This window comes from Lissotriton helveticus, chromosome 2_2 (genome assembly GCF_964261635.1).
Source record: "Lissotriton helveticus chromosome 2_2, aLisHel1.1, whole genome shotgun sequence".
NCBI classification, from domain to species: domain Eukaryota; kingdom Metazoa; phylum Chordata; class Amphibia; order Caudata; family Salamandridae; genus Lissotriton; species Lissotriton helveticus.
The window spans coordinates 144,658,294-144,679,352 of NC_136060.1; the positions used below are offsets into that span (position 1 = coordinate 144,658,294).

The 21,059-nt window shown below is 45.6% G+C and overlaps 1 protein-coding gene across 1 annotated transcript in view; it reads right to left on the bottom strand.

Annotated features, from left to right (window-relative positions):
* ATP10D (ATPase phospholipid transporting 10D (putative)) overlaps window positions 1–21,059 on the bottom strand; it is a 745,681-nt gene that overhangs the window by 223,627 nt on the left and 500,995 nt on the right. Inside the window, exons 13-14 of the mRNA XM_078678229.1 lie at window positions 6,960–7,066; window positions 3,954–4,080 (exon numbers count right to left, since the gene is read on the bottom strand). Of these exons, the coding sequence (XP_078534355.1) occupies window positions 3,954–4,080; window positions 6,960–7,066 (234 nt within the window). The remainder of the gene's footprint in view (window positions 1–3,953; window positions 4,081–6,959; window positions 7,067–21,059) is intronic.

The following is a 21,059-nucleotide window of genomic DNA, read 5'->3' on the forward strand; positions in this document are numbered from 1 at the left end:
CATGTTCTTCACTAACTGGCCCAGCTCATCCATGATCATGTGTCTGTTGAGCAACGCGTTGGAATTTGCCATGCCCCAGTGCATTGCGGCATTCCGTCCAATTCTGCTCCCCACGAGGTCCATCCTCTTGCTTTCCTTGTCTGGAGGTGGCCCAGAAGTAGTAGGCACATTGGCCCTCTTCTTTGCCGTGGCTGCGTTGATGGAGTCTGCCGAGACTGTGCCCTGAATGTAGGGGGGTTCTTTGGAGGAATGTTTATACGTTTTCTCCGTCCTGGGAGTGACTGCTTTGCAGGTTGCAGGCTCCTTGAATGCCTCTTTCCCCTGAGCCATGACGCTCTCGAGCATGGGCAAGTACTGGCTCCTTGTTTGAGTGGGAAGTAGTGTCTCTAGAAGGAAGTCTGCCTTCTACTTCTCTTCGTTGAGTTTTACTTTGAAAACTGCAGCGGCATTCCTGATGACGGTGTTGTAGACCCCAATGTCATCAGGCGGCGAGGGCCTCGAGGGATACGTGTCAACGTTCTCCTCCGGGCTCTCGGTGTCGACGTCTTGCCAATCTATCTCCTGGGTGTCCGAGGATGCAGACCCGAGGAGCATCCTGCGGTCGTCGTCCCCTTCATAATCGTAGTAGAAGGCCTCCTCATCTTGTTCGTCGAATGCCTCGACGCTCCCAGACTGTCCTTCGACGTCGTAGTCCTCCTCCTCCGTTATCTCGACTACTTGTGGCTTAGGTTTCGTCGGGATCATGAAGTCTTTTATCCTGGTGTCGAATTCTTTCTTTCGCTGCAGGATGTTTTCCATCTCGGCCTCGAGCCGTCTCTTCTTTTTCTCCAATTCGGCCGCGTGTTCTGCATCAAATGGTTCGGCCGGTCTTTTCGGCAGATAGCTCTGTGCCGAACCGATCTTCGGAATCGAAGGTTTCGGTGCCTAGCTGGCTTTCGGGTCCTTTGCCAGGGCCGAAGAGGTCTTCGGGTCTTTTTCCCTCGGCGTCGAACGCTCCTTTTCGGGGACGTTTTTCGACGTCTTTTGCTGTTCACCAGCTCTCGGCGCCGGGGACTCCTTCTCAGAGGATCCGCTGGGCCTGGGTGTAGCTGCGGGCGCCGAAGTTTTTGGCGTCGGCGCTTTCGAGGCCTTGCCCTCGTTTTTTTGAGACTCCGAGTCTCTCAGGTGTTTAGGGGCCGTATAGTCTCCTACCTTGTAAGGAGTCTTCGTATTATCGGTCTCTACGACCGTGTAGCCGTCGTCTTCGGCGGCGGCGTTGTCCTCTTCTTCAGATGATAGCCCCAGGTCCCGAAGGGACGGTGGCTGGCCTTTGCACTGCATGCTCGCGTTGGCTACCCTCTGTCTCGCTCTAACTCTTCGGCGGTGCAGTCCTTGCTCTCGTGGTCGACCGGTAGGCAAAGGTTGCAAACCAGGCGCTGGTCCTTCTGCGCGTACTTGTGGTGGCAGTTACGGCAAAATTTGAAAGGAGTGTTATCCATCTCATGCGTTCAGGGGGCCCCCTGCGCGTGCATTCTCCGATGGACGTCGAAGTTCTAGAAGTTTTTCTTCTCCTTCGTCGTCCTCTTTGATGATGTAGTCTCCTGTAGTTCTTGAATATCCTTTTAGTCCAAAAAATGCATATTTTTCTTCTTCTTTCTCCAAAAATGTCTGGAGCCCTTTCGGGAACGATCCAGACCCAACTGCGGAAAAAAGAATCTGAAGATGGCGCCCAAGAGTGGGAGCTTCCGCAGGAAGCGTGCCGACGTCACCGGAAATACACCAAGAGGTGAGACGCCGACGCCCACCTGGGCAACCAAAAAAAAACAAAGTAAAGACTACGATTCCGGACCCAACCACAAGACCGCGGAATAATGTACAGCATAGTGAATCCAGAAAGATTCACGCTGCAAAACTGGCCACGATTAAAAGCTCTGGAGTGGAGGCTGAAAACAGTGCGAGTTTCTCACACTGCCTAATATGTAAAAATAAATAAAGCAATCTCAAAATTTAAAATACATACTTACCTTCTCCTCAACCTCCCTGGTCCCACAGTCTGAAGCAAAAAGGCAGCCAGCTCCCCTAACCAATCCAGGCACTGCTCTGATGCTGTTAACCAGCATGACATAGCACCCAGAATGGTTGGAGTGGACTTGCTCAGTGCTCCTACTGGCACTGGAGGCCTTTTCTTCATTTTTAACCTTTTTTCTTGTGATTCGGTTCTACTAGTGAGTGAGTGTTTGGTTAAGTGAGTTGGTAAGTGAGTTGGTGTGTGAGTGGCTGCATGGAAGAATGAGTGTGGGATTGGCTGTATCGGTGAGAGTGGTTGTATGGATGTGTGAATCGGTATGTAAGTGATTGTGTGGGTGAGTGGTTGTATTGATGAGTGAGTGGCTCTGTTGAGAAGCTGTATGGGTGAGTGAGTGGCTGAATCGGTGAGTGAGTGGCTGAATCGGTGAGTGGCTGAATCGGTGAGTGACTGGTTGTATGATCAGGCTCTGTGAGTGGGTGTGTGAGTGGTTCTATGGATAAGTGAGTGGTTGTGTAAGTACTTGCATGGGTCTGTGAATGGGTGAATGGTTGTGTGGGTGTGGGAGTATGAGAGGTTATATGGGGTGTGAGTGGTTCTGTGGATGATATCAGTGATGTCACTGACTAAGTCATGAGTGATGGAAAATGTGAAGTCATGAGCAATGCATTGTTGGGGCATAAGTTACAGTTAGCTCAGATGACAAGAACTCCTGAATTTCGGTGTGGATAGCACTGTGCAAATCCTATGCTTAAAGACTTTGATAGAAAAGCAGACGTTTGAGGTGAGCAGATCTAGAGTGTCACTGGTGTTGAGAGTGCTCTGTACAGGAGCTGCTTTCCACCTAAACTTGAGAACTACCCAGAGTTCTCTGCTTCTTTTTTTGCATAATGTATGCGTCACTCTATGCCAGAAAGGGTATTGTTTAGACTTGTACTGGGTGCTCCCTTTTGTCTGGACAAAGCTATACCTCTCTGAAGAGCTCTAATTAGAGCAAAACACTGTCAGGGGTTGCTTTTACTCATTCAGGTTGGCTTGAATGATATTTTACCAATTCAATGCTGTAATACTGTGCCTGAAGTGGTAAATGGCTTTCGTCATTTTACAGCTCGGCATGAACAGCACTGCGCTAGTTCTATGCTTAAAGACTTTACTGTAAAAATGGCAAAAGACTTTGTCCATTTCTATCTCGGCGTGGATAGCACTGTGCTAATCCTATGCTTAAAGACTTTGATAGAAAAGCAGACATTTAAGGCAAGCAGATCGCGTGTCGCTGGTGTTGAGAGTGCTCTGTATAGGAGCTGCTTTCCACCTAAACTTGATAACTACCCAGAGTTCTCTGCTTCTTTTTTTGCATAAATATATATATGTATTAAAAAATTGATATACACACACACACACACTTACCTTAAATATACTTACTTTGCGTTGTAAAGGCATGCCTGGTAAAGGCATATTCATGGTAAAGGCTTGATTTATAAAGGCAATGTGTGGCAAAGGATGCACAAGTCGCGGCTCGTGTAGGTAAGAGTGATGAGGCGGGATTTCAATGGACGATGACGAGGGAAAATTAATTATTTATTAAATTTTTCCTTGTCATCATCTGTCGAACTCCCCCTCCCTCCTCCCCAGCCGGTCTCACCACTCTTACCTGCACAGGCCGCAGCTAGGGTGCATGGTAATGGCACTGTGTGGTTAGACCGTGTGGTAAAGGTTGTTTCCCATGCAAATGTACAACAGTCAATGATTGAAAGTGGCTGACCCAAAACCTATTTTATACATCTCATGATTCTTTTTTATATTTATTGAAGAAATGATAAAGGCTCACAAAACACACACCTGAAGCGGTCTGTAGTGAGACCTGAAAATGAAAGAGGTAACAACCATTTATGACTAAAGTTTAATGGTGAAAATGGCCACGTGTCACAGACGTGTGATTTCTACCAACCTAACAATGTCAGTCCGGTTTCCAGTCTCGCTGCAGAATCCAACAGCAGCTCTTCTCTATGATCAATGCTGGTTTCTGCCAAAAAATGTAACTGTAACCATTCAGCATATTCGGTATCCGTCATCGCCTAAATTAAAAGGAAAGAGGAAAATATGGCAAAATACAATTAACTTGCAACTTCAGTAAAATAACCAACACAATTTTATCAGTTGCAGCAATTATCTTACATGCTCAGGTTACTAAAAATACTATCGGGCACAATGTTAGACCAACTGCAACCTAGTGCAGACCTTTGTTGTATAGAATCCTAACACCATCCAAAACTAATTCATACGGTGGTCGGTTGCACTATTTTTAGAACTCATTTGCATCCAACCACCAGAAACCATTCGGCGCACCTACCTCCTGTTCAAAAGCGGTGTAAATAACCTTGAAAAGAACGAAATGCTTTTAACTTCAAAGCAAGTGGTCTCTTTCCTACATTAGTCAAAGCAATCTAGGAGTGTTCTGTTTGGACTGAATCTGGGCTGGGCACATACACAGTATAAAAGCACTCAGTAATCATGAAAGAATGCCAGCCTGCATGGTTTGCAACAAAGGCTATTTTGTTAATATTTCATCATCAACAAATATGAAACCGCAAAAGACAACTTTACAAAGAAGCATGTTTAAGTCCAAAGAAAAGGAAACGGGAAGAAGCATTACAATTTTATTCTGTAAGAATATAAACCCACACAGAATCAGAGATCGTGAATATGCATCTCAAATAAGAATATAATAAATACAAGTAGGTTTAAAAAAAAAAGGCAGGTAAGCGCCCCTACTTACCCTTTACTTGAAGACTGTTAGGCTGAGTTACAAACATTTTTATCAAAGTAGGAAATCTAATGAATTGCAGGTGTAGGCATAAAATGAGCAGCAAGAACTACTGATTCGCTTAGACTTGTGGCTTACAAGGGATTCACAGAATTTCTCAGGATTAGACTTGAAAATCTATGAGTGGTCTCAAAGCAGACTATCCGCATAACTGCGTTTAGCTGAAATGCACAATAGCACATTTACCTTTTTATTCGCAACCCAAAAAAATATATTTTTTTCTCTCCGAATTTTGGGGGTACTCTATTTACATTGCGAACCTGAAAACGCTAACTAAACCATTTCTTAAAGAAGACCTTGAAGTGATTCAGCTGTGCGAAATGTTCGTTAATAGCCACAAAGTTCCACATTTCTGGGTGTTCCAGGCAGTCCAGCTTTCTAGCCAATAATCCTAAATCATTATTTCTCTCTGTGCTCCTCCCAGTTTTCCTGTAGAAGTTTTTTTTTGCCAATTTTTCAAGAGCTGCCAGTTTGGCTGCCTTGACTCTATCAACATGTCATTTTCACCAGATACTGCTAGGCGAAGACAGAATGACAAAAAACGACCTGTCAGCAATCTAATGTTTATGCTCACAATTTGAAATTTCTGTAAATTTCACAAAGAAGCTAACACGCTAACCATATGTTACAAGTTGCATGTTAATGCCGGTGTCACAAGTGATGATGGACTTGACTTCGATAACTTCTTGTTATAACATAATGCTCTTGAAACTCCACTGGTGCACGTTCAGAAACTCAGAAGAAAAGGTATTAATATTCTTAAATGTAGTTCCACGACTAAGGGCAACGTTCTTGCATTACTATATCTCGTATTCCAATTAATATTCATAGAATAATGCATTTCCCTCAATGGCATACGCCCATTTTCAGGATACTGTTAGAAATGTAAATAGCACAAAACAGCATGTTCTTTTTCGTATATATTTTTATTACCACACCCAATCATTTTGATACTCAATAACATCAGGATATTGCACAAATTTCTTGCTAAATGGGTGAGAAGACCTAATAGTTTAAAGTGTTAACATTTTCCAAAAACTTACAAACTTTGTAAAAATAAAAATCCTAAAAGCATTTATATCACTTTAAAATGTGGATAAGGGTGGTTCGACATAATCAGAATACTGTTTGTGCTTCCAAGAAACACTTGTATAGGTTCAAGTAAAAGTTATGTTACGATTTTGAATAGATTTTATTCAAACTCAGTTAGAGAAGTAGTTGAAAAACAGGATATGAAGATTTCTGCAATTTTAATGAATATTTTTTGCAACAGTTTAACTGAATGCATGATGAGGCTTACAAGTACAAAAGTTGTTAACAACCCATCTACATCACTTACATTTATATCATCCATTATTCAATATAAGTAGTTATTTGACATATACGAATTGGCATAATGGATAAAAAATGAAAATTAGAGATATGGTTGGCTGGATTATGTTATTGCAGTTAGTGAGGAGTTTCCAGAAAGTTAGTGTTTTGTGATTTTCTGGTAGCATGTTGACCACATGTATGAGTGATATTGCAGTATTTCCTTTCTATTACTCTTACTTAAAAATTAGTTGAGTCAACACCCATGCCAATGCAATACATTTTTTGTAGGACTGTGATTCAATTAGAAAAAAAGTGAGCATATGAATGTTATTTCAATATGTTCTTAGTATCACACAAAATACATTACTACTACTACACCATCCTTAGGAGCCAGTTTAATACTGACATCACTGGGAACAAGTAAGCTTCTACACACATTCCTGCTAATTCCTGGATTTTTTTTCTGAAGAACCTTTCCTTTATAGGATATTATTTTCCGGTTTCACAAATTTCAAACTAGGGTATTGAATTATTAATGAATGGAGGGCAGAACGCATGTGTGGGTTTACATTTTCAAAACATTACCACTGCTTATAACCACCATAGTTGCTTATTGTGAAGAAAGCTTTTTAATCTCATGCATTGCTCAAATTTTGAAAGTAGCAATGTACTCTACGATGGATTAAAGAGGTGGATGGGAAAATAAAAGCCTTTATTAAAATAATGCATTCATGCAACACTACAGCATTGCTGTGTTCGTTGCAAGCGGCTGCCCTAACACAAATACAACAAAATGTACATTTCAAAAGAGCATACCTTCTTGGCTATACACAACGTACGCAGCCCTCCTTTGGCATACTCGTCTAAATGTTTCTGGGTTAATTCTTTAATCTGCTTCTGGCGTTTTTCCAAACTATTACTATCTGGATAAAAATTACAAAGAAATTATCATAACATATCTGTACAACTCACACTATTAGTAACCTATGATAACTTCATGCACAGTCATTAAGCTATATTTATAGCAGAATAAAAAGCATTTACTTTTTTAGTTTCATTACTTTTAGTGGAAGAAAAAGACACACAAAGGCACATAATATTCTAATACAAATATGTTTTGTATTTGTTTGTAGCAGGCTACTAAATTCACTAACGATCAGCAAAAGCTCCACTGTTTGAATGGATATGAAGAAAATCGAAAACATTACTGCTATGTGTTAATCTGGCTTTTACTTGCTTAATAATGTTAAAGAGCACATCATACACATATATTGTTGTCCTGCGTCTCAGAAGCCTGGACTCCAAGCAGAATCTCTGCTGGAATGGATACATTGTTACCTGGGGAAACACATGTGGGCAAACCTGGATCTGTTGTATACCTACCTGCATCTGTCAAACCCCGGGGCTAGGGCAACAGTGTCAAGGGAGGGTCAGGGAGTGGGCCCGCTCCACCCACACTTGAGGGCCAGGGACCATCAACAAACAATATTCACAACTACAAGAAAACACCAAATAGATTGCCATATCTAGCTCTTTGCTTTCAGAAAGGTCCATGGACAGAGTCTCCGTAGAGAAGGGGCTAGGTTGTCTTTATCAGGGCCTATCATAGAGCAATAACAGAGAACAGATAGGATTGCCTACTGGTATAGCAAATGCATAGGGAGAGCTGGACAGTGTCATTAAGTTTCCTAGGGTATATAAATCAGGCATCGTGGTCTGTCCATGAAATGCTATGGATGGATGTGACAGGAAGCCTCCTGACTCAATCGTGTTCCTTTTCAAGCAAGGTGGGAAAAAACACCTCTAACTACACCCTTATCTTGTTCAGGATGAAGGGTGCTGAAAACCTAGAAGAAAGTCTCAAAGAACAAGAAACGTCCCTGAAAAGTCGTAGAGACTGTGCGCCTGAAGATCACAGATTGGGTGGTGGAAATACCTAGGCTGCAATATCAGACTGTTTATCTGAATATCACAGACTAGGTGGAAGAAAACCTGGTATGGAATATAAGAAAACGACACATTGCATTGGTCTTAAAAAAAGGAAAACTGGACCCAAAGACTATTGCAGAGTAGTCAACCTGAGGACGATGACACTACTATTTCCAATTATGTAAATAAAGGCATACCTGCATTGACAATAGAATGCAAGTGGATCACAAAAGAAATTACGCACAAAAATCATTGTTCCCTTCATGTCGGTGTTCCATCCTTTCTGGAACGGTCTTCCGCTATTAGTCATTTTACTATTTTTATATATTCCCTATGATGGCTGTAATTTCAAATAACTTGTAAGCATGGCATGTTCTATTCTAATGGGTACACTACAGTGCACCCAAGTAGGAGCCACTGTTCAAGTGCAGATGTGTTCCAAACAGCAAGTTCATTCAGCTCAATACTTCTAGCTCACCCAAGGATCAAGTAACCACGTTTTTAAAACGTCTCTTAAATAAAGGTCTTGGACTTGAAATTCATAGGCACTTTTTCTCTGTGTCAGAATCAATACTAGGCTAAGAGAAAAGTACATGTACATCGCAATCACCCAGGAACCCACTGAGCAATATTTGAGTGAGATGCGTTTCAGTTACTTGACTAATCCTGAGATGTAGCACCGGGATGATTAGTGGAATCCAAACCCTCTTTCATCAGGGAAAGGCAAACTCATGAGAACTCTAGGAAACAAGGGGTATATTCTAAGAATTTATTTTAAAATCAAAATCCTAACCTAGTGCATACAATATTATTGGTAACAGAAAAATCAGAAGCATAGCAACCATAATATATATATATATATATATATATATATATATATATATATATATATATATATATATATAAAAAAAGAGCGTTCCCAAAACACTTTTTCCCCATGCAATTTCCCATAAAGATTTTAGACACTACTACAGCTCGTACTGCTGAAAAGAATTACACCTAATTTGGCAGAAAGCTAGATCTTGGTAAATAAAGAGTGCTTTTTGTAATTTAGAGTAAATCTGTTCATTAGTTTTGGAGTGGTTGAAAAAAAAAAAATAGATGCATGAATATCTAGAGATGAGGATCCATGAGTCAACGGCAATATATATATATATATATATTTTTTTTTTACAGAGTTTTATGTAGCGCAAACTCGACTAGAATTGGGTATCAGAGCGCTTTACATAGCACCAGTTGCATTACATGAGAACACATTCATTTTTAGGTCTCGCCTAGGCAGAGCTTGCGCTGTCTCGTTGAGACATGCAGTATATACTTTAGTGGGAAAGCTTCATTTAAGCTCCGTCCACTCTCTTCCCATCTTTTGGATTGGCTTACATCAACACGTCAAGCTGCAACGTGAAAGAAAAAATGTGGTTGTCATTTTGTTAATTGGGACATGGTGCCCGTGGGAGGATAACATCTAAAAATGCTATAAGGGGTCTATATAGAGGTAGCTTGACCCCAAGGGACTGATGTAGGGGTCTGTGAGCGATCCCTCATGGGCCAGAAATGGTCCTAAAGCAATCAGCGGATCCACTGTGGTGCTCCGCTTCGCCCCGTGTGAATCCGCGGCAGACCTGAGGATCCAGACACCAATAAAAAAAACACATACACCCACTCAAGCAGTCACTGATACAGCCACTCAGACTCACGTAACCATGCAAAGACCCATAGCTTCTCACACACCCACTCGCAGCCCCTCATGCACCCATAAAGTCGCTCACACACTATAAATCCACTCCCACTTGCATAGCCACAGAAGCACTCACCCACTCACAGACCGACACAGCCCTGCACACACACACTCATTCACCTACTCACACACCCAGGCACATACCCACAAAACCACTCATATCCAATCACAGACCCACACAACACACACCCACTCAGGTTTCCACTCTGAGCCACACACACACATACTTTCATACATACATACATACACCTGCACAAACTCTCACACACCTATACAGCCACTCAAGCTCATTGTATTAAATGTGTTCTTGTTTTGAATGAGTGCTGTTGGTTGGGAAAGGATCTGTGGCTAGGTCCAAAATGTATTCATTTGTGTTAAATGCGTGCTTCTGGTGGGAGATACGGAATGGATTCGCAGATCCAAATGAGAAATTTAAAAAAGGGATTTGAAAACAAAACGCACCAGTGTTTGAGAAAAGGATTGCCTCTGAAAAGAGCCTTTGTGTTTATGATGGGTAGATGTAATTACACATACAACAGGATGTAGTCTCAAGTTGTTGAAAAAATTCAAGTCATTATGTCTAGCATACAAGGCACTGGACCACTATTTCTTAGAAATCTTTGCCTGGTACGAACCGTCCAGACAGTTACGCTCCACAGGTACTAGACTCATGAAGCTCCAAGAATACAGTCCGCAAGCTGTGGCGGCTGAAGTCTTTCTTATGAGTGCAAGCTCCCTCACCATCTTCAGGAAAGGGCTAAAAACCGAGCTATTCCAGAACAAGACGTTTTGGCTTGACTTACGGTGTTCCTAGCGCCAAGACACCCCCGGGTAATCGCGTGCTCAATAAATCTCATTAACATAACATGACATTAACAGGAACACTCTATTGTCTCTGTTGGAAAATGTCCCTCTGTGAAGGGGCACCTAAACCTTTTGCCTTCCTTTTCCTCTTTTTTCTGAATTCAATTTGTTACCCATAGGACTCTGAGCACTTTATCACTGCTACCAGTGATAAAGTGCATGTGCTTTACCCTTAAACATGATAACATTGGTGCATACACAATTGGCATATTTAGTTTACTTATAGATCCCTTGTAAAGTGGTATACCATATACCCAGGGAATGTAATCTAAATGCTACTAGTGGGCCTGCAGCACTGGTTGTGCCATCCACCCAACTAGCCTTTTAAACTTCTCTCAGGCCTGCCATTGCAAGGCCTGTGAGTGCAGTATACTGCCACTTCGACTAGACATTTAAAATCAATTGCCAAGCCTTAAAACTCCCCCTGTAGTACACATAAGTCACCCGTAAGGCAGACCCTAAGTCGCTAAAAGGGCAGGGTGCTGTGTAGCTAAAAGGTAGGACATATACTTTTAAGTTTTGCATGACCTGTTTGTGACAAACACCAAAAGGTGTTTTTACCCTACTGTGATGCCTACTCGTCTCATAGGTTAGCAGTGGGAATTCCTTAATACACTTTTAAGCTGTATTAACTGAATAGAAAGTAGTAGCAGCATCATGTTTCATCTATTTGGAATGGTACTGATAAATCCTGTCTACTGGTAAAGTTGAATTTAACATTACTGTTTTAGAAAGTGACCCTAACCAGACAGTACACTACCGGACCTGTGAAGAACTCTGCCAGGAGTAAAGACTGCTGTGCTACAAGGATTGCCACTCTGCTTGACTGCTGCTCTGAAAGAACTGCTCTTCTGCCCTGCTGAGGACAAGGACTGGACCCATCTCACTCGAACCCGAAGTGGTTCCAAGTGCTTGCTGTCTTGCTCCCTGTTCTGAAGTCTCATGGCCGAAGACTTCCTTCAACCCTGCAACAGCGCATGGACTCTGCCATCTGTGACTAATGCCCTGCTAAGTGGTGCCAATCCAGTCCTGGGACCTCTCCTGTAGAGAACCATCAAAATAGATTCAGTGACGACATTGCGCCGATTGGAACAGACGCATTGCACTGCATGGCTCGATGACGCAGTGCCTGCATTCTAAAGGGGTTGGTCTTCATCTCCTACACGGATCGGAACAGACACTTACTGCATCCAAGGTACTTTTTTGAGCAGGACCTGCGTGAGTCCTGTAGTCAGCCTGCACTCCATCGCAGTAGGCCTGAACTTGCCCTGGTCCAGCGTGACCTCAAGTAACCCCCTAAGCGTCATTTGATTCTAATCACTACTTTTTGATTTATTCTTTAAAAATTCCTAGTTCAGGTTCTACTAATTGTTTTTTTGTTGTTTTGGTCTTGTTGTACTCATATAAATATAATACCGTTTTCAAACCCAGGGTGGAGTATTTTTGTGGTGTTTTTATTGTGTTACTGTGTGTGTGTGTGTTGCACAAATACTTTCGACTAACTCTTTAGATAAGAATGACTGCTCTTTGTCAGGCTACCAGAGGGCAAGCATAGGTTATCTTTTAATGTGTATCTAGTTTGCCCTGACTAGAGTGGTGGTTCCTGCTTGGTCAGAGTGTATAATCTGACAACCATAAACAACAGGTCTAACAGCCTCGGTCTGTGAAATGGTCTCCATCTTTTTTGCCATTGCAGCCTGTGTAAACTGGTGCTAGCACCACGTATAACAGATGTAAGTTACCATATATCTGGGGCTACTACACTTAAAACCTATTAGTCACCCGTAAGGCAGGCCTTTCAATCCTGAAGGCAGGGTGCTTGGTTCAACGTGTGAGGATGCCCTGCATGAGCAGGACACCCATACAAATCGACGGAGTTAGTTTTCACGGGTTGTAAGTGCATCAGGCATTGACACAGAGTGGCCCTGCGTCATTACACGAGGACTCTAAACTGGCTGTAACAAACCCGGTAATGTTTTGTATCAAATATGTTAGAATCATACCTCCCACATCGTTAACGGTTGGGGGGGGGGGGTGTGATTCCATGTCCCATAAAGCTCCTCTGGGAGGCCCTCAGGGCTACCGGTACCATTCTTCTAGAACCAGACAGCAAACTAGGGCTGCTGCCGACCAGAGACCCGTTTCTGCCATCCTGCTGTTGAGCCAAGCTCAAGCAGGGGAAAGCAGAACAAAAGATATCCCATCACTGCGAGGTGTGACCACCTCCCAGACTGGGTTTAGTGTATTCAGACAGGATGGGGGCGCTGGTCAGAGCCACGGACACTGCCTGAAGGGCACATTTGGTGTCCTCCTTGCATACTCCAATTCAAACCAGTTCAGGGAGCCGTTGGCTCCCGCTCTGGACAGAAACTCGACAAAGGACATGGGAGCATCCTCCCCACTGTCCACCCTCTCCTCTGGGAAGAAACCCTGAATCGTCCCAACCCTTTCCTAAGCGTACTTAAGGGCTTACCTGTGGGTGGGTCAATAGATTAATCGTGGGACAAGATTCAGATCACATCCCATTTCAACTTCGACCATCTGGACAATTTGGACTTCGCTTTGGGAACCGAGACTGCAACCGGGAAGATTCCATCGGGTCCTTGTCTTCTGCAACGTCTGTGCCCGTGCTACATACGGGTTCTTCACCAGGCCTGTGAACATCCATGACACCAGAAGGAATCTCACTGGGAGTGAAGGAGTCACTCCCCTGCATCTGCTGATCCAGGGTTCCTATGGACTTCGAATGGCCCAGCAACACAGGTGGTGGTTCTGCAACTCCCTCGAGGCCTGCACTGTCTTCACACCGAGTTTGAGGCCAGTATCTTTTGTCAGAACTACTGGAACAGAACCCCTGTGCAATGCATCAACTTGCCGTTGCCAGGGCTTCTTGGCTCTCTCCTCCAGAAATCTTCGGGATCCAAGAAGCTCCAACCTCCAGCAAATCCTGCAGCCAAGATCTTCACCTTCACAATTCCCTCTGCACCATGTACATTCTACATTGATGAGCTGCTAGAGGTCCTCTTGTGACTCCTGTACCTTCTCCCTTGGGCCCTACTGAGGGTCGTATTTGGCTTCAGTGGGCTCCCCTGCTTGCTCGGGCCTGCTCTGACTTACCTGCTTGTGGTGAGTCATTTCAGACCTTGCTGGTCCTGACACTGCACCTTTTTCATCAACTACGCTGGTTGTTGCAGCCAAAGCTTGTTAGTGTCCCTGCCGGGCACGGACTTCTTGGCTCTCGACATCAGACATGGGACAGCTCGTAAACGGCTCCTGGTCTTCCACAGAGTCACCTGGTCCACACAGCTGCAACTTGAAAGGCACCGTCAACATCTCCTGCATCCTGACATCGGTGGGCATTCGTCTTCCATGACTCCTGGTCACTCCTGAGTGGCATAGACTCTGCCCCTTCTGCTTGCAGGTACCTCATTTTGAATCCACTGTTTGGTTCACCAGATTCCTGTGTCTCCTACTCCAGCAGCATCTTTCCAGAAGTCCTCTATTGTGGTATACGGCAGTTCCCAATGTCAATTGACACCTATGCACCCAGCGTCCCTTTTTTCCCTCTTATTTTCATTTCACAGAGTTTTATATAGCGCAAACTTGACCCAGTATCTGGTATCAGAGCGTTTTACATAGCACCAGTTGCGTATCCACCAGTGGGGTGTCTTTCCAACCTTCCATCTTCCATGGGGTTTCTTCACGGTCCGCTGAGAAGGGTCCTTCTTTAAAATTGCAACCACGAACTAGCTAGGACTAACCTTGAGCATGCGGTTGTGTTCGCACACTGAACACGAACTCCGTTGCATTCCTAGATAATCACTTTGGGTGGTTCCTTGGGTCCCCGGCTCTTTTACGCCTTCTGGGTCAATTCTCTACTTGAGTCATGGTTCGCATTCAACTATTTTAGTATATGGTTTGGTCTCCCCTGGAGACCATTGTGTATTTGTGCTACTTACGTGCTCTTTTTCCTAAATATTGTGTGAATTGTGTCTATCTCCAAGTAGTAGATAGTACAAATGTGTTAGTGAGAATTTGTAATAAAATATTGTGTGATTAGTTTTCCCTAGGCCTGGGCGGTAAATTCAGTTCGTGGAATTTGCGGCATTTGGGTAATTTCGCGTTACGCGGAGAACGTGAAATTGGCCAAAATTCTGCGTTCCGTGGCTCCGCAAAATTTTTTGCTTGTTCACGTTCTCAAATGTGTGTTTGAGAGATATTTTTCCCCGAGCACGCAAGCAGCGATTGCGAAAAGTAAAAAAGCATCGCGAACAAGCAATTCCGTGTGAAAGCGGAATTTCTGCGCGTTCGCGGAGATTTTTTACCGTTTCGCGGAGATTTGCGTAACACGCTTACGCAAATTCCGCTCAGCCCTAGTTTTCACTTAACCTGCACCATAAGATTAAGTACTGGTAAAACAAGCTGCTTTACACTCCTTCTGGACTAAGCCTGAAGGCTGCTCTCCACAGCTACCACTTAGAGAGTTTTCTAAGATTGTCTAAGACCACTATACTCACCATAAGGGTTGTCTTGATAAGAGCAGGGTGCTACACTTACATAAGTGAGCACCATTGACTGTGCCAGCCTCTCACAGGACCCAGGTTGTGGTCTCTGAGGAATGCAGAAACGGTTTTATTGACATGTTTCCTGGGTTTGTCTATCTGTGGACAAAATTTGGTCGGTTGACCACTGCTGCTTCTATCTTTGGCAAATGTTAGAGAACACGAAGGCAGTATGGGGAAAAAGAGTAATTAATTTAACAGAGGTATCCTTCATTAGGATTTCCAGTCCTACCCCAGTAATTGAGCCTACGTTATTGCCACCACAGTGCACAATCATGAGGTTTGGACGCTGGCAATCTGCCATGCTTTCAACCACAGGCAGCAATTGATGTCACTTTAACTTTCTCTGGCCAACCAAAGTAATGTCTACATTAGGTAAACCTAGGCCCCTGTCAATGCCACTCATCCCCTCTGGCCCAGCACACAAAACGATGGTGAACAATCCACACTCTAACCATTATGGTGACAAGCAGCAGTAGCACACAGGCAAAGGCTGCAGCAGAATGAGGCAGTTTTGAAAATGAAATACAGTTAAAATGGATGACAGCACCTAAAATATAAAAACTTATTTGACTTGATGGTGGAGATGTGCAGGGATCTAAAATTAGGTCATAATTGTAAGGAAAAAGTAGCAGTGATTGGCTTTGATTTGTTAAATTTTTTTATTATGCTGTTAAGGTTATGCTTGAAATTGCGAACAGTCAACCACACCTGCTACTTGTGAACTTTTCATCTATCTATGGACAGAGTTCAACAATGTTCCCACTGTATGTAAATGTATATTTCTTATGGATTGTTTGATCACTTAATGTAATTGTGCCAGTAATAACAGGATGAGAGCAGCTCCTGATGATTTTTAGCTTCTAAATGGATACCTTCAATTTTTCCCTCTTTTTTGTAATCCATGCATACTGAATGGCAAATGGGGCCATCGGAGAAAACACACCGGATCTCCTGGAGTGTTGGCTGGGCTTGAAGAATCAAATGAGCCCTCATCGGGACTTCCAGAGTTGCCGGGCCATCTGGGGGCACCATAGGGTGCATAGCGCATGACAGTGTCCAGAGCATGAATAAACCGGATGGCCGACCTTGAAGGACAGGTATTTGGTCATGTTGTGTCTTATGAAAAAGTATTCCTCTCAATCTTGGAGGAGAAAGGGATTCTGAGGTCTGAGTTCTGAGAGCCAGAACACTGGCACAGGGCCCATTCAAAGCTTCTCACCCAAACAAGGAGGGGAGTCATCCCGGGGCCTGTGGAACCCTGTCCTGGGCTTTAAGTTACACAATGGGTTATGGAACGGAGCTCAGGACAGGGGGTTCGAACCCTTAACGGAGCTATAACTTGGAGCAGGTCAGAGCTTCTGCAGATAGACAAGCAAGGAAGACCACCTCAGGACAGCGGGATCCTGTCCCGGGGAATTTGTGACACTGCAGGCTGCAGAAGGGAGTCCAGGGATGGGTGCTTCCACCCTTGGTCCAGCAGAGTACTGACCGGAGGCCTGGACAGAGCTTTTGCACACAGACAATCAGGGGAAACCTCGACAAAGTGTCCCAGAGAAGGGAGCCTAGCTCCGGAGCTCCCCAGGCCTGTGGGACAACATTCCACCCACCCTCTGGGCAGCTGGAGCTCTGAACCGGGCCCGTTTTAGGTTCTGCACCCAGACAAGCAGAGGAGACGTCCCGGGCAACTTCGCATCATGGCGGGCTGGAGAAGGGAGCCCACACTGGGGGCTTTCACCCCAGGGCGAGCCAGAGTTCTGACCCAGGCAGAGCTTCTGGACCAGGACAAGCAGAGAAGACCTGTTGCATGCGGGACCTCATGCTGGGAACTTTGCGACATGGTAGGCAAGAGAAGGGAGGCCAGAGAAGGGAGCCCAGGGCCGGGGGCTTCCAACCACTGACCAGTCAGAGGTCTGACTCATGGCCGGGTCAGAGCTTCTTATCCCCGTGAAGCCTTCCTAGGCCTGTGGGTCCCCATTCTGGGCACTTTGAGAACCAGTGGGCCTATGAATGGTGCCTAGGACAGGGGCTTCCAACCCAGAGCTTGGTCATAGCTCCTTCACATGGGCAACCAGGTAAGTCCTTGTGAGGCCTGTCGGTTCATGTCCCTGGCAGTTTGTGACATGGGGCACGGAAACCTGGTTCCCGTGGTCCTCATCCTCAGCCAGCCACTGCCCTACCGTTCTTATAATCCATACACACCGACTGACAGAGGGGGGACATTCAAGAACATTTATCTGGGCTCCTGGAACCCATTGCTGGGCTTGAAGCTTCAAATGAGCCCTCATTGGGACTTCCAGGGTGGCTCAGAATTCTAAACACAGAGTCCAATAGAGGAAATGAACTGTTTTGTTTATTTTTTTTAATGACAAAAAGTCAACATTTTGCACCAACCATGTAGGTGTCATAATGACCACTGATCTGAACTACATCCAAACCAAATTATTGTCCTTGTAACATGGACTAAATTAGTGCATGAGGCTGAAGTGTGTTTAAATAAATTATATATAAATTCCCTGATCACCACATAATTTACCAATGGCAGAGACAATAGCATGTAGCTAAGTCTTGGCAGATTTTGAAGGGTGTGTGCGCAGAACCCCAAGCAAATATTACCCAACACCAGGTTGAGGATGTCACTCAGGAGAAAAAGTTCAATCAGAAATGCGTGCTCCATTCTTAGGAACGTATGCAAAAACAACAGTTGGACAGAATGCAGAACAATGTCATACATTCACCCCAGTATAGAGATCTGGGCCTAAATCCATTGTTTCTTTGCTCACCATGCCATTCCAGCTTGAACCCAGCCATATGCAAATCAGTCTTGACCCTGTGCCCCATGGGAACAGTCCAGCCCGAACTGCCAAGCCAAGTCCTCCCTGGACTGGTAACAAGCATCCCAGGACCGGTTTCGGGCTTTCAGCCCTCATCAGCTAGGATAGCTTGATTCCAGTGGCATGGCGAGCACGGGACTCAGGTCGGAGCATACCCGTCCCACTCGGGGTGACAAATGCAAAAATAACAGTTGATGGACAGAATGCAGAACAATGTCATACATTCAGTACAGAGATCTGGGCCTAAATCCATTGTTTCTTCGCTCACCATGCCATTCCAGCTTGAACCCAGCCATATGCAAATCAGTCTTGACCCTGTGCCCCATGAGAACAGTGCAACCCGAACTGCCAAGCCAAGTCCTCCCTGGACTGGAAACAAGCATCCCAGGACCGGTTTCGGGCTTTCAGCCCTCATCAGCCAGGATAGCTTGATTCCAGTGGCATGGCGAGCACGGGACTCGTGTCTGAGCATACCCGTCCCACTCGGGGTGACAAATGCAAAAACAACAGTTGATGGACAGAATGCAGAACAATGTCATACATTCTTAGGAACGGCCTGTGTAAAATGATTAGTGTGCCTGTGTATACATAGTTTAGTAAATTCATAATTTGATAGCATGTGACATACTAGGGAAGTAAAACCTAGGTGTTACAAGTGTTGCCATGTTGGTCTCACTTGCTTTTGTTGCAGGATGCACAACACAAGAATATGATCAGGAGAACCTTTCTGATCGAGAAGTTCAACATCCAGGATCATAAGTCGGCTAGAAGCACCTCCCAAGGAAAGAGCTTCTTGAAGCAGAATATCATACTATCATACCAGAGTGATAGGGAAGGAGTGCTAATGCTGCGAGATTGAGGACTATGTCTGGTCAACAAAATACTCAGAAGGATTGCAAAATGATGTGTGTGAAGCTCAATTTAGCGACAAGGAGAAAGGCAGCTCTCCATTATGCGGTGTTCGCCACTGTGCAGGTCCCATTTCTAGAAATGTGTGGGTCCTTCAACTTGTGGGAAGAAAATAAAAACCATCAAGCCTGCGGAAGTAGCTGTGTGCTTCCACCAGGTTACAGATTAATTCAACCTTACTGTTTGCAGTGTTCACAGAGTCAGAATCTACTTGATGCTCCGACCCAGCATGTCCATCAAATAATTGGAATTAAAAATTTAAGGAATCGGAGGAGCCCAGCCAGCGTCCAAGATGGCCGCTTGAAGATCGGCTCTGGCTGACCTCGCTCGCCCGACTCGCCATCCTGATCCTAATCCTGATCCTAATCCTGTCCCCCGACCCGTCCTCCGGGTGGGGGAGCTGAAGCGATGCCCGTAGGAGTGGTTGTAGACTTTTTTGGTGCCCCGGCGACCGCGCTGCGCCGCCCGTAAGATTGCGGCCTGCAGCTGCCGGAAGCCGGGGCCTCGAGTGCCTGCGACCCCCGGCCGCCGGGTCTGACTCGGGTCGGCCCGGTCGGAGGTTGCGGGGGTCGTGGGCCGAAAATCACAGCCCACCCTGACTGCGGGGGGCGTGTGAAGTTGCCCTGGTGAGGCTTTGTGCCCGGATTGGAGCCTGGGGAGCCGGATCTCCGGTTGCTGCTTCTGGGCTGCGGGGGCTGGGGCAAGGTGCCCGGCAGTGCTCCTGCCCAATGGGTCGTATTGGAGAACTCTACTGACACCCATACACGGCGGCCCGCCTGGACTTACCTCTGGAGGAGGGACGGGGGGGGCGGCCTTTCCCCATCGGCCTGCTGTGTGTCCCTGGAAGTGTGCCGCATTGTTAAGGAGGCGATCCCCCATGATCCAGGGGGGCTCTGGATGACTACGCTGGGCCCTTGTGGACGGAGTGGGGCCCGGAGTGTGCGCAGCCTTCCATATTGACTGCCCGGGGCACCTGGTGGTCTTTCTTCATTCTGGGTGCCGGCTGGCGGGGCCACAAGGTGGTTTGTTACCTCCACCCTACAGTGGTGGCCGGCTGGCGTATTTGACGCAGGACATTGTCTCGATAGAAATGGGGCTGATTAGGGCGGACCTTTCAAAGGCAAACGAGAAAGTTAAGTCGCTGGAAGTCAAAACGACAAGCCTCATTGATGATGTGAACCAGCTGAAGCAGGAGGTGCGTGATCTTAAGTCCTCTAGGGAGTCTACTGACCGACAGCTGCATGAATACGAAGGGCGGGCTCGGCGCAACAATGTCCGCATCCTGGGAGTGCTGGAGAAGGCGGGAGGGCAGGCTACGGATCAGTTTGTAGAAAACCTCATCCTCAACCATCTTAAACCTAAGGGCCTTAGTAAGTTTTTCACGGTGGACCGCGCCCACAGGGTCCCGGGTGGCAGGCCTCGTGTTGGCGCGAACCCAAGACAAATCATTGCTCGAGTCCTTAATTTTCGTGACCGGGATGCTATCCTGCAGGCGGTTCGAGCTGCGGATCCCCTGGAGTTTGAGAATGCGACGCTCCTGTTCTTTACGGACTTTACCCAAGCGGTGAAGAAGCAGAGGCAGAGGTTCTTCGCGATCAAAAAGAAACTGAGACGAAGGTATGAGGTACGCTATGATGTTTCCGGCCCGCCTTCGAGTGGAACTTGACGGGAAAGCCTGGTTCTTCGATAATCCAGACATGGCTGCGGACTGGTTGGAGGGTGTTCAGCGGCCGGACCAGGAGTCCCGTGACCAAGAGGAAGCCGATGAACAATGACTTTGTTTATTGTGAGGTCAGCGGGGGGCTGTAGACAGTTGCTCAGGGGACAGCTCAATGGGGGCTAGCAATAGGATTTCCTGCAGATATGTGTTCATAATGTTTTTGAGGCGCGTTATGGTGTGGGAATATCCACATAGAGTTGGGGGGGGGGGCGAGGCTCTCAGGTCCTCCTCGGTTTTCTACTTTTAGATTTTTGTAGATTAGTTGGGGGCGACAGGCACAATGCTAGTTGGGGATGAGGGTAAGCTGTATGCAGGGGTGCAGGGAGGGGGATGGAGGAGTACGTTTGGGGTTTGTTTTGT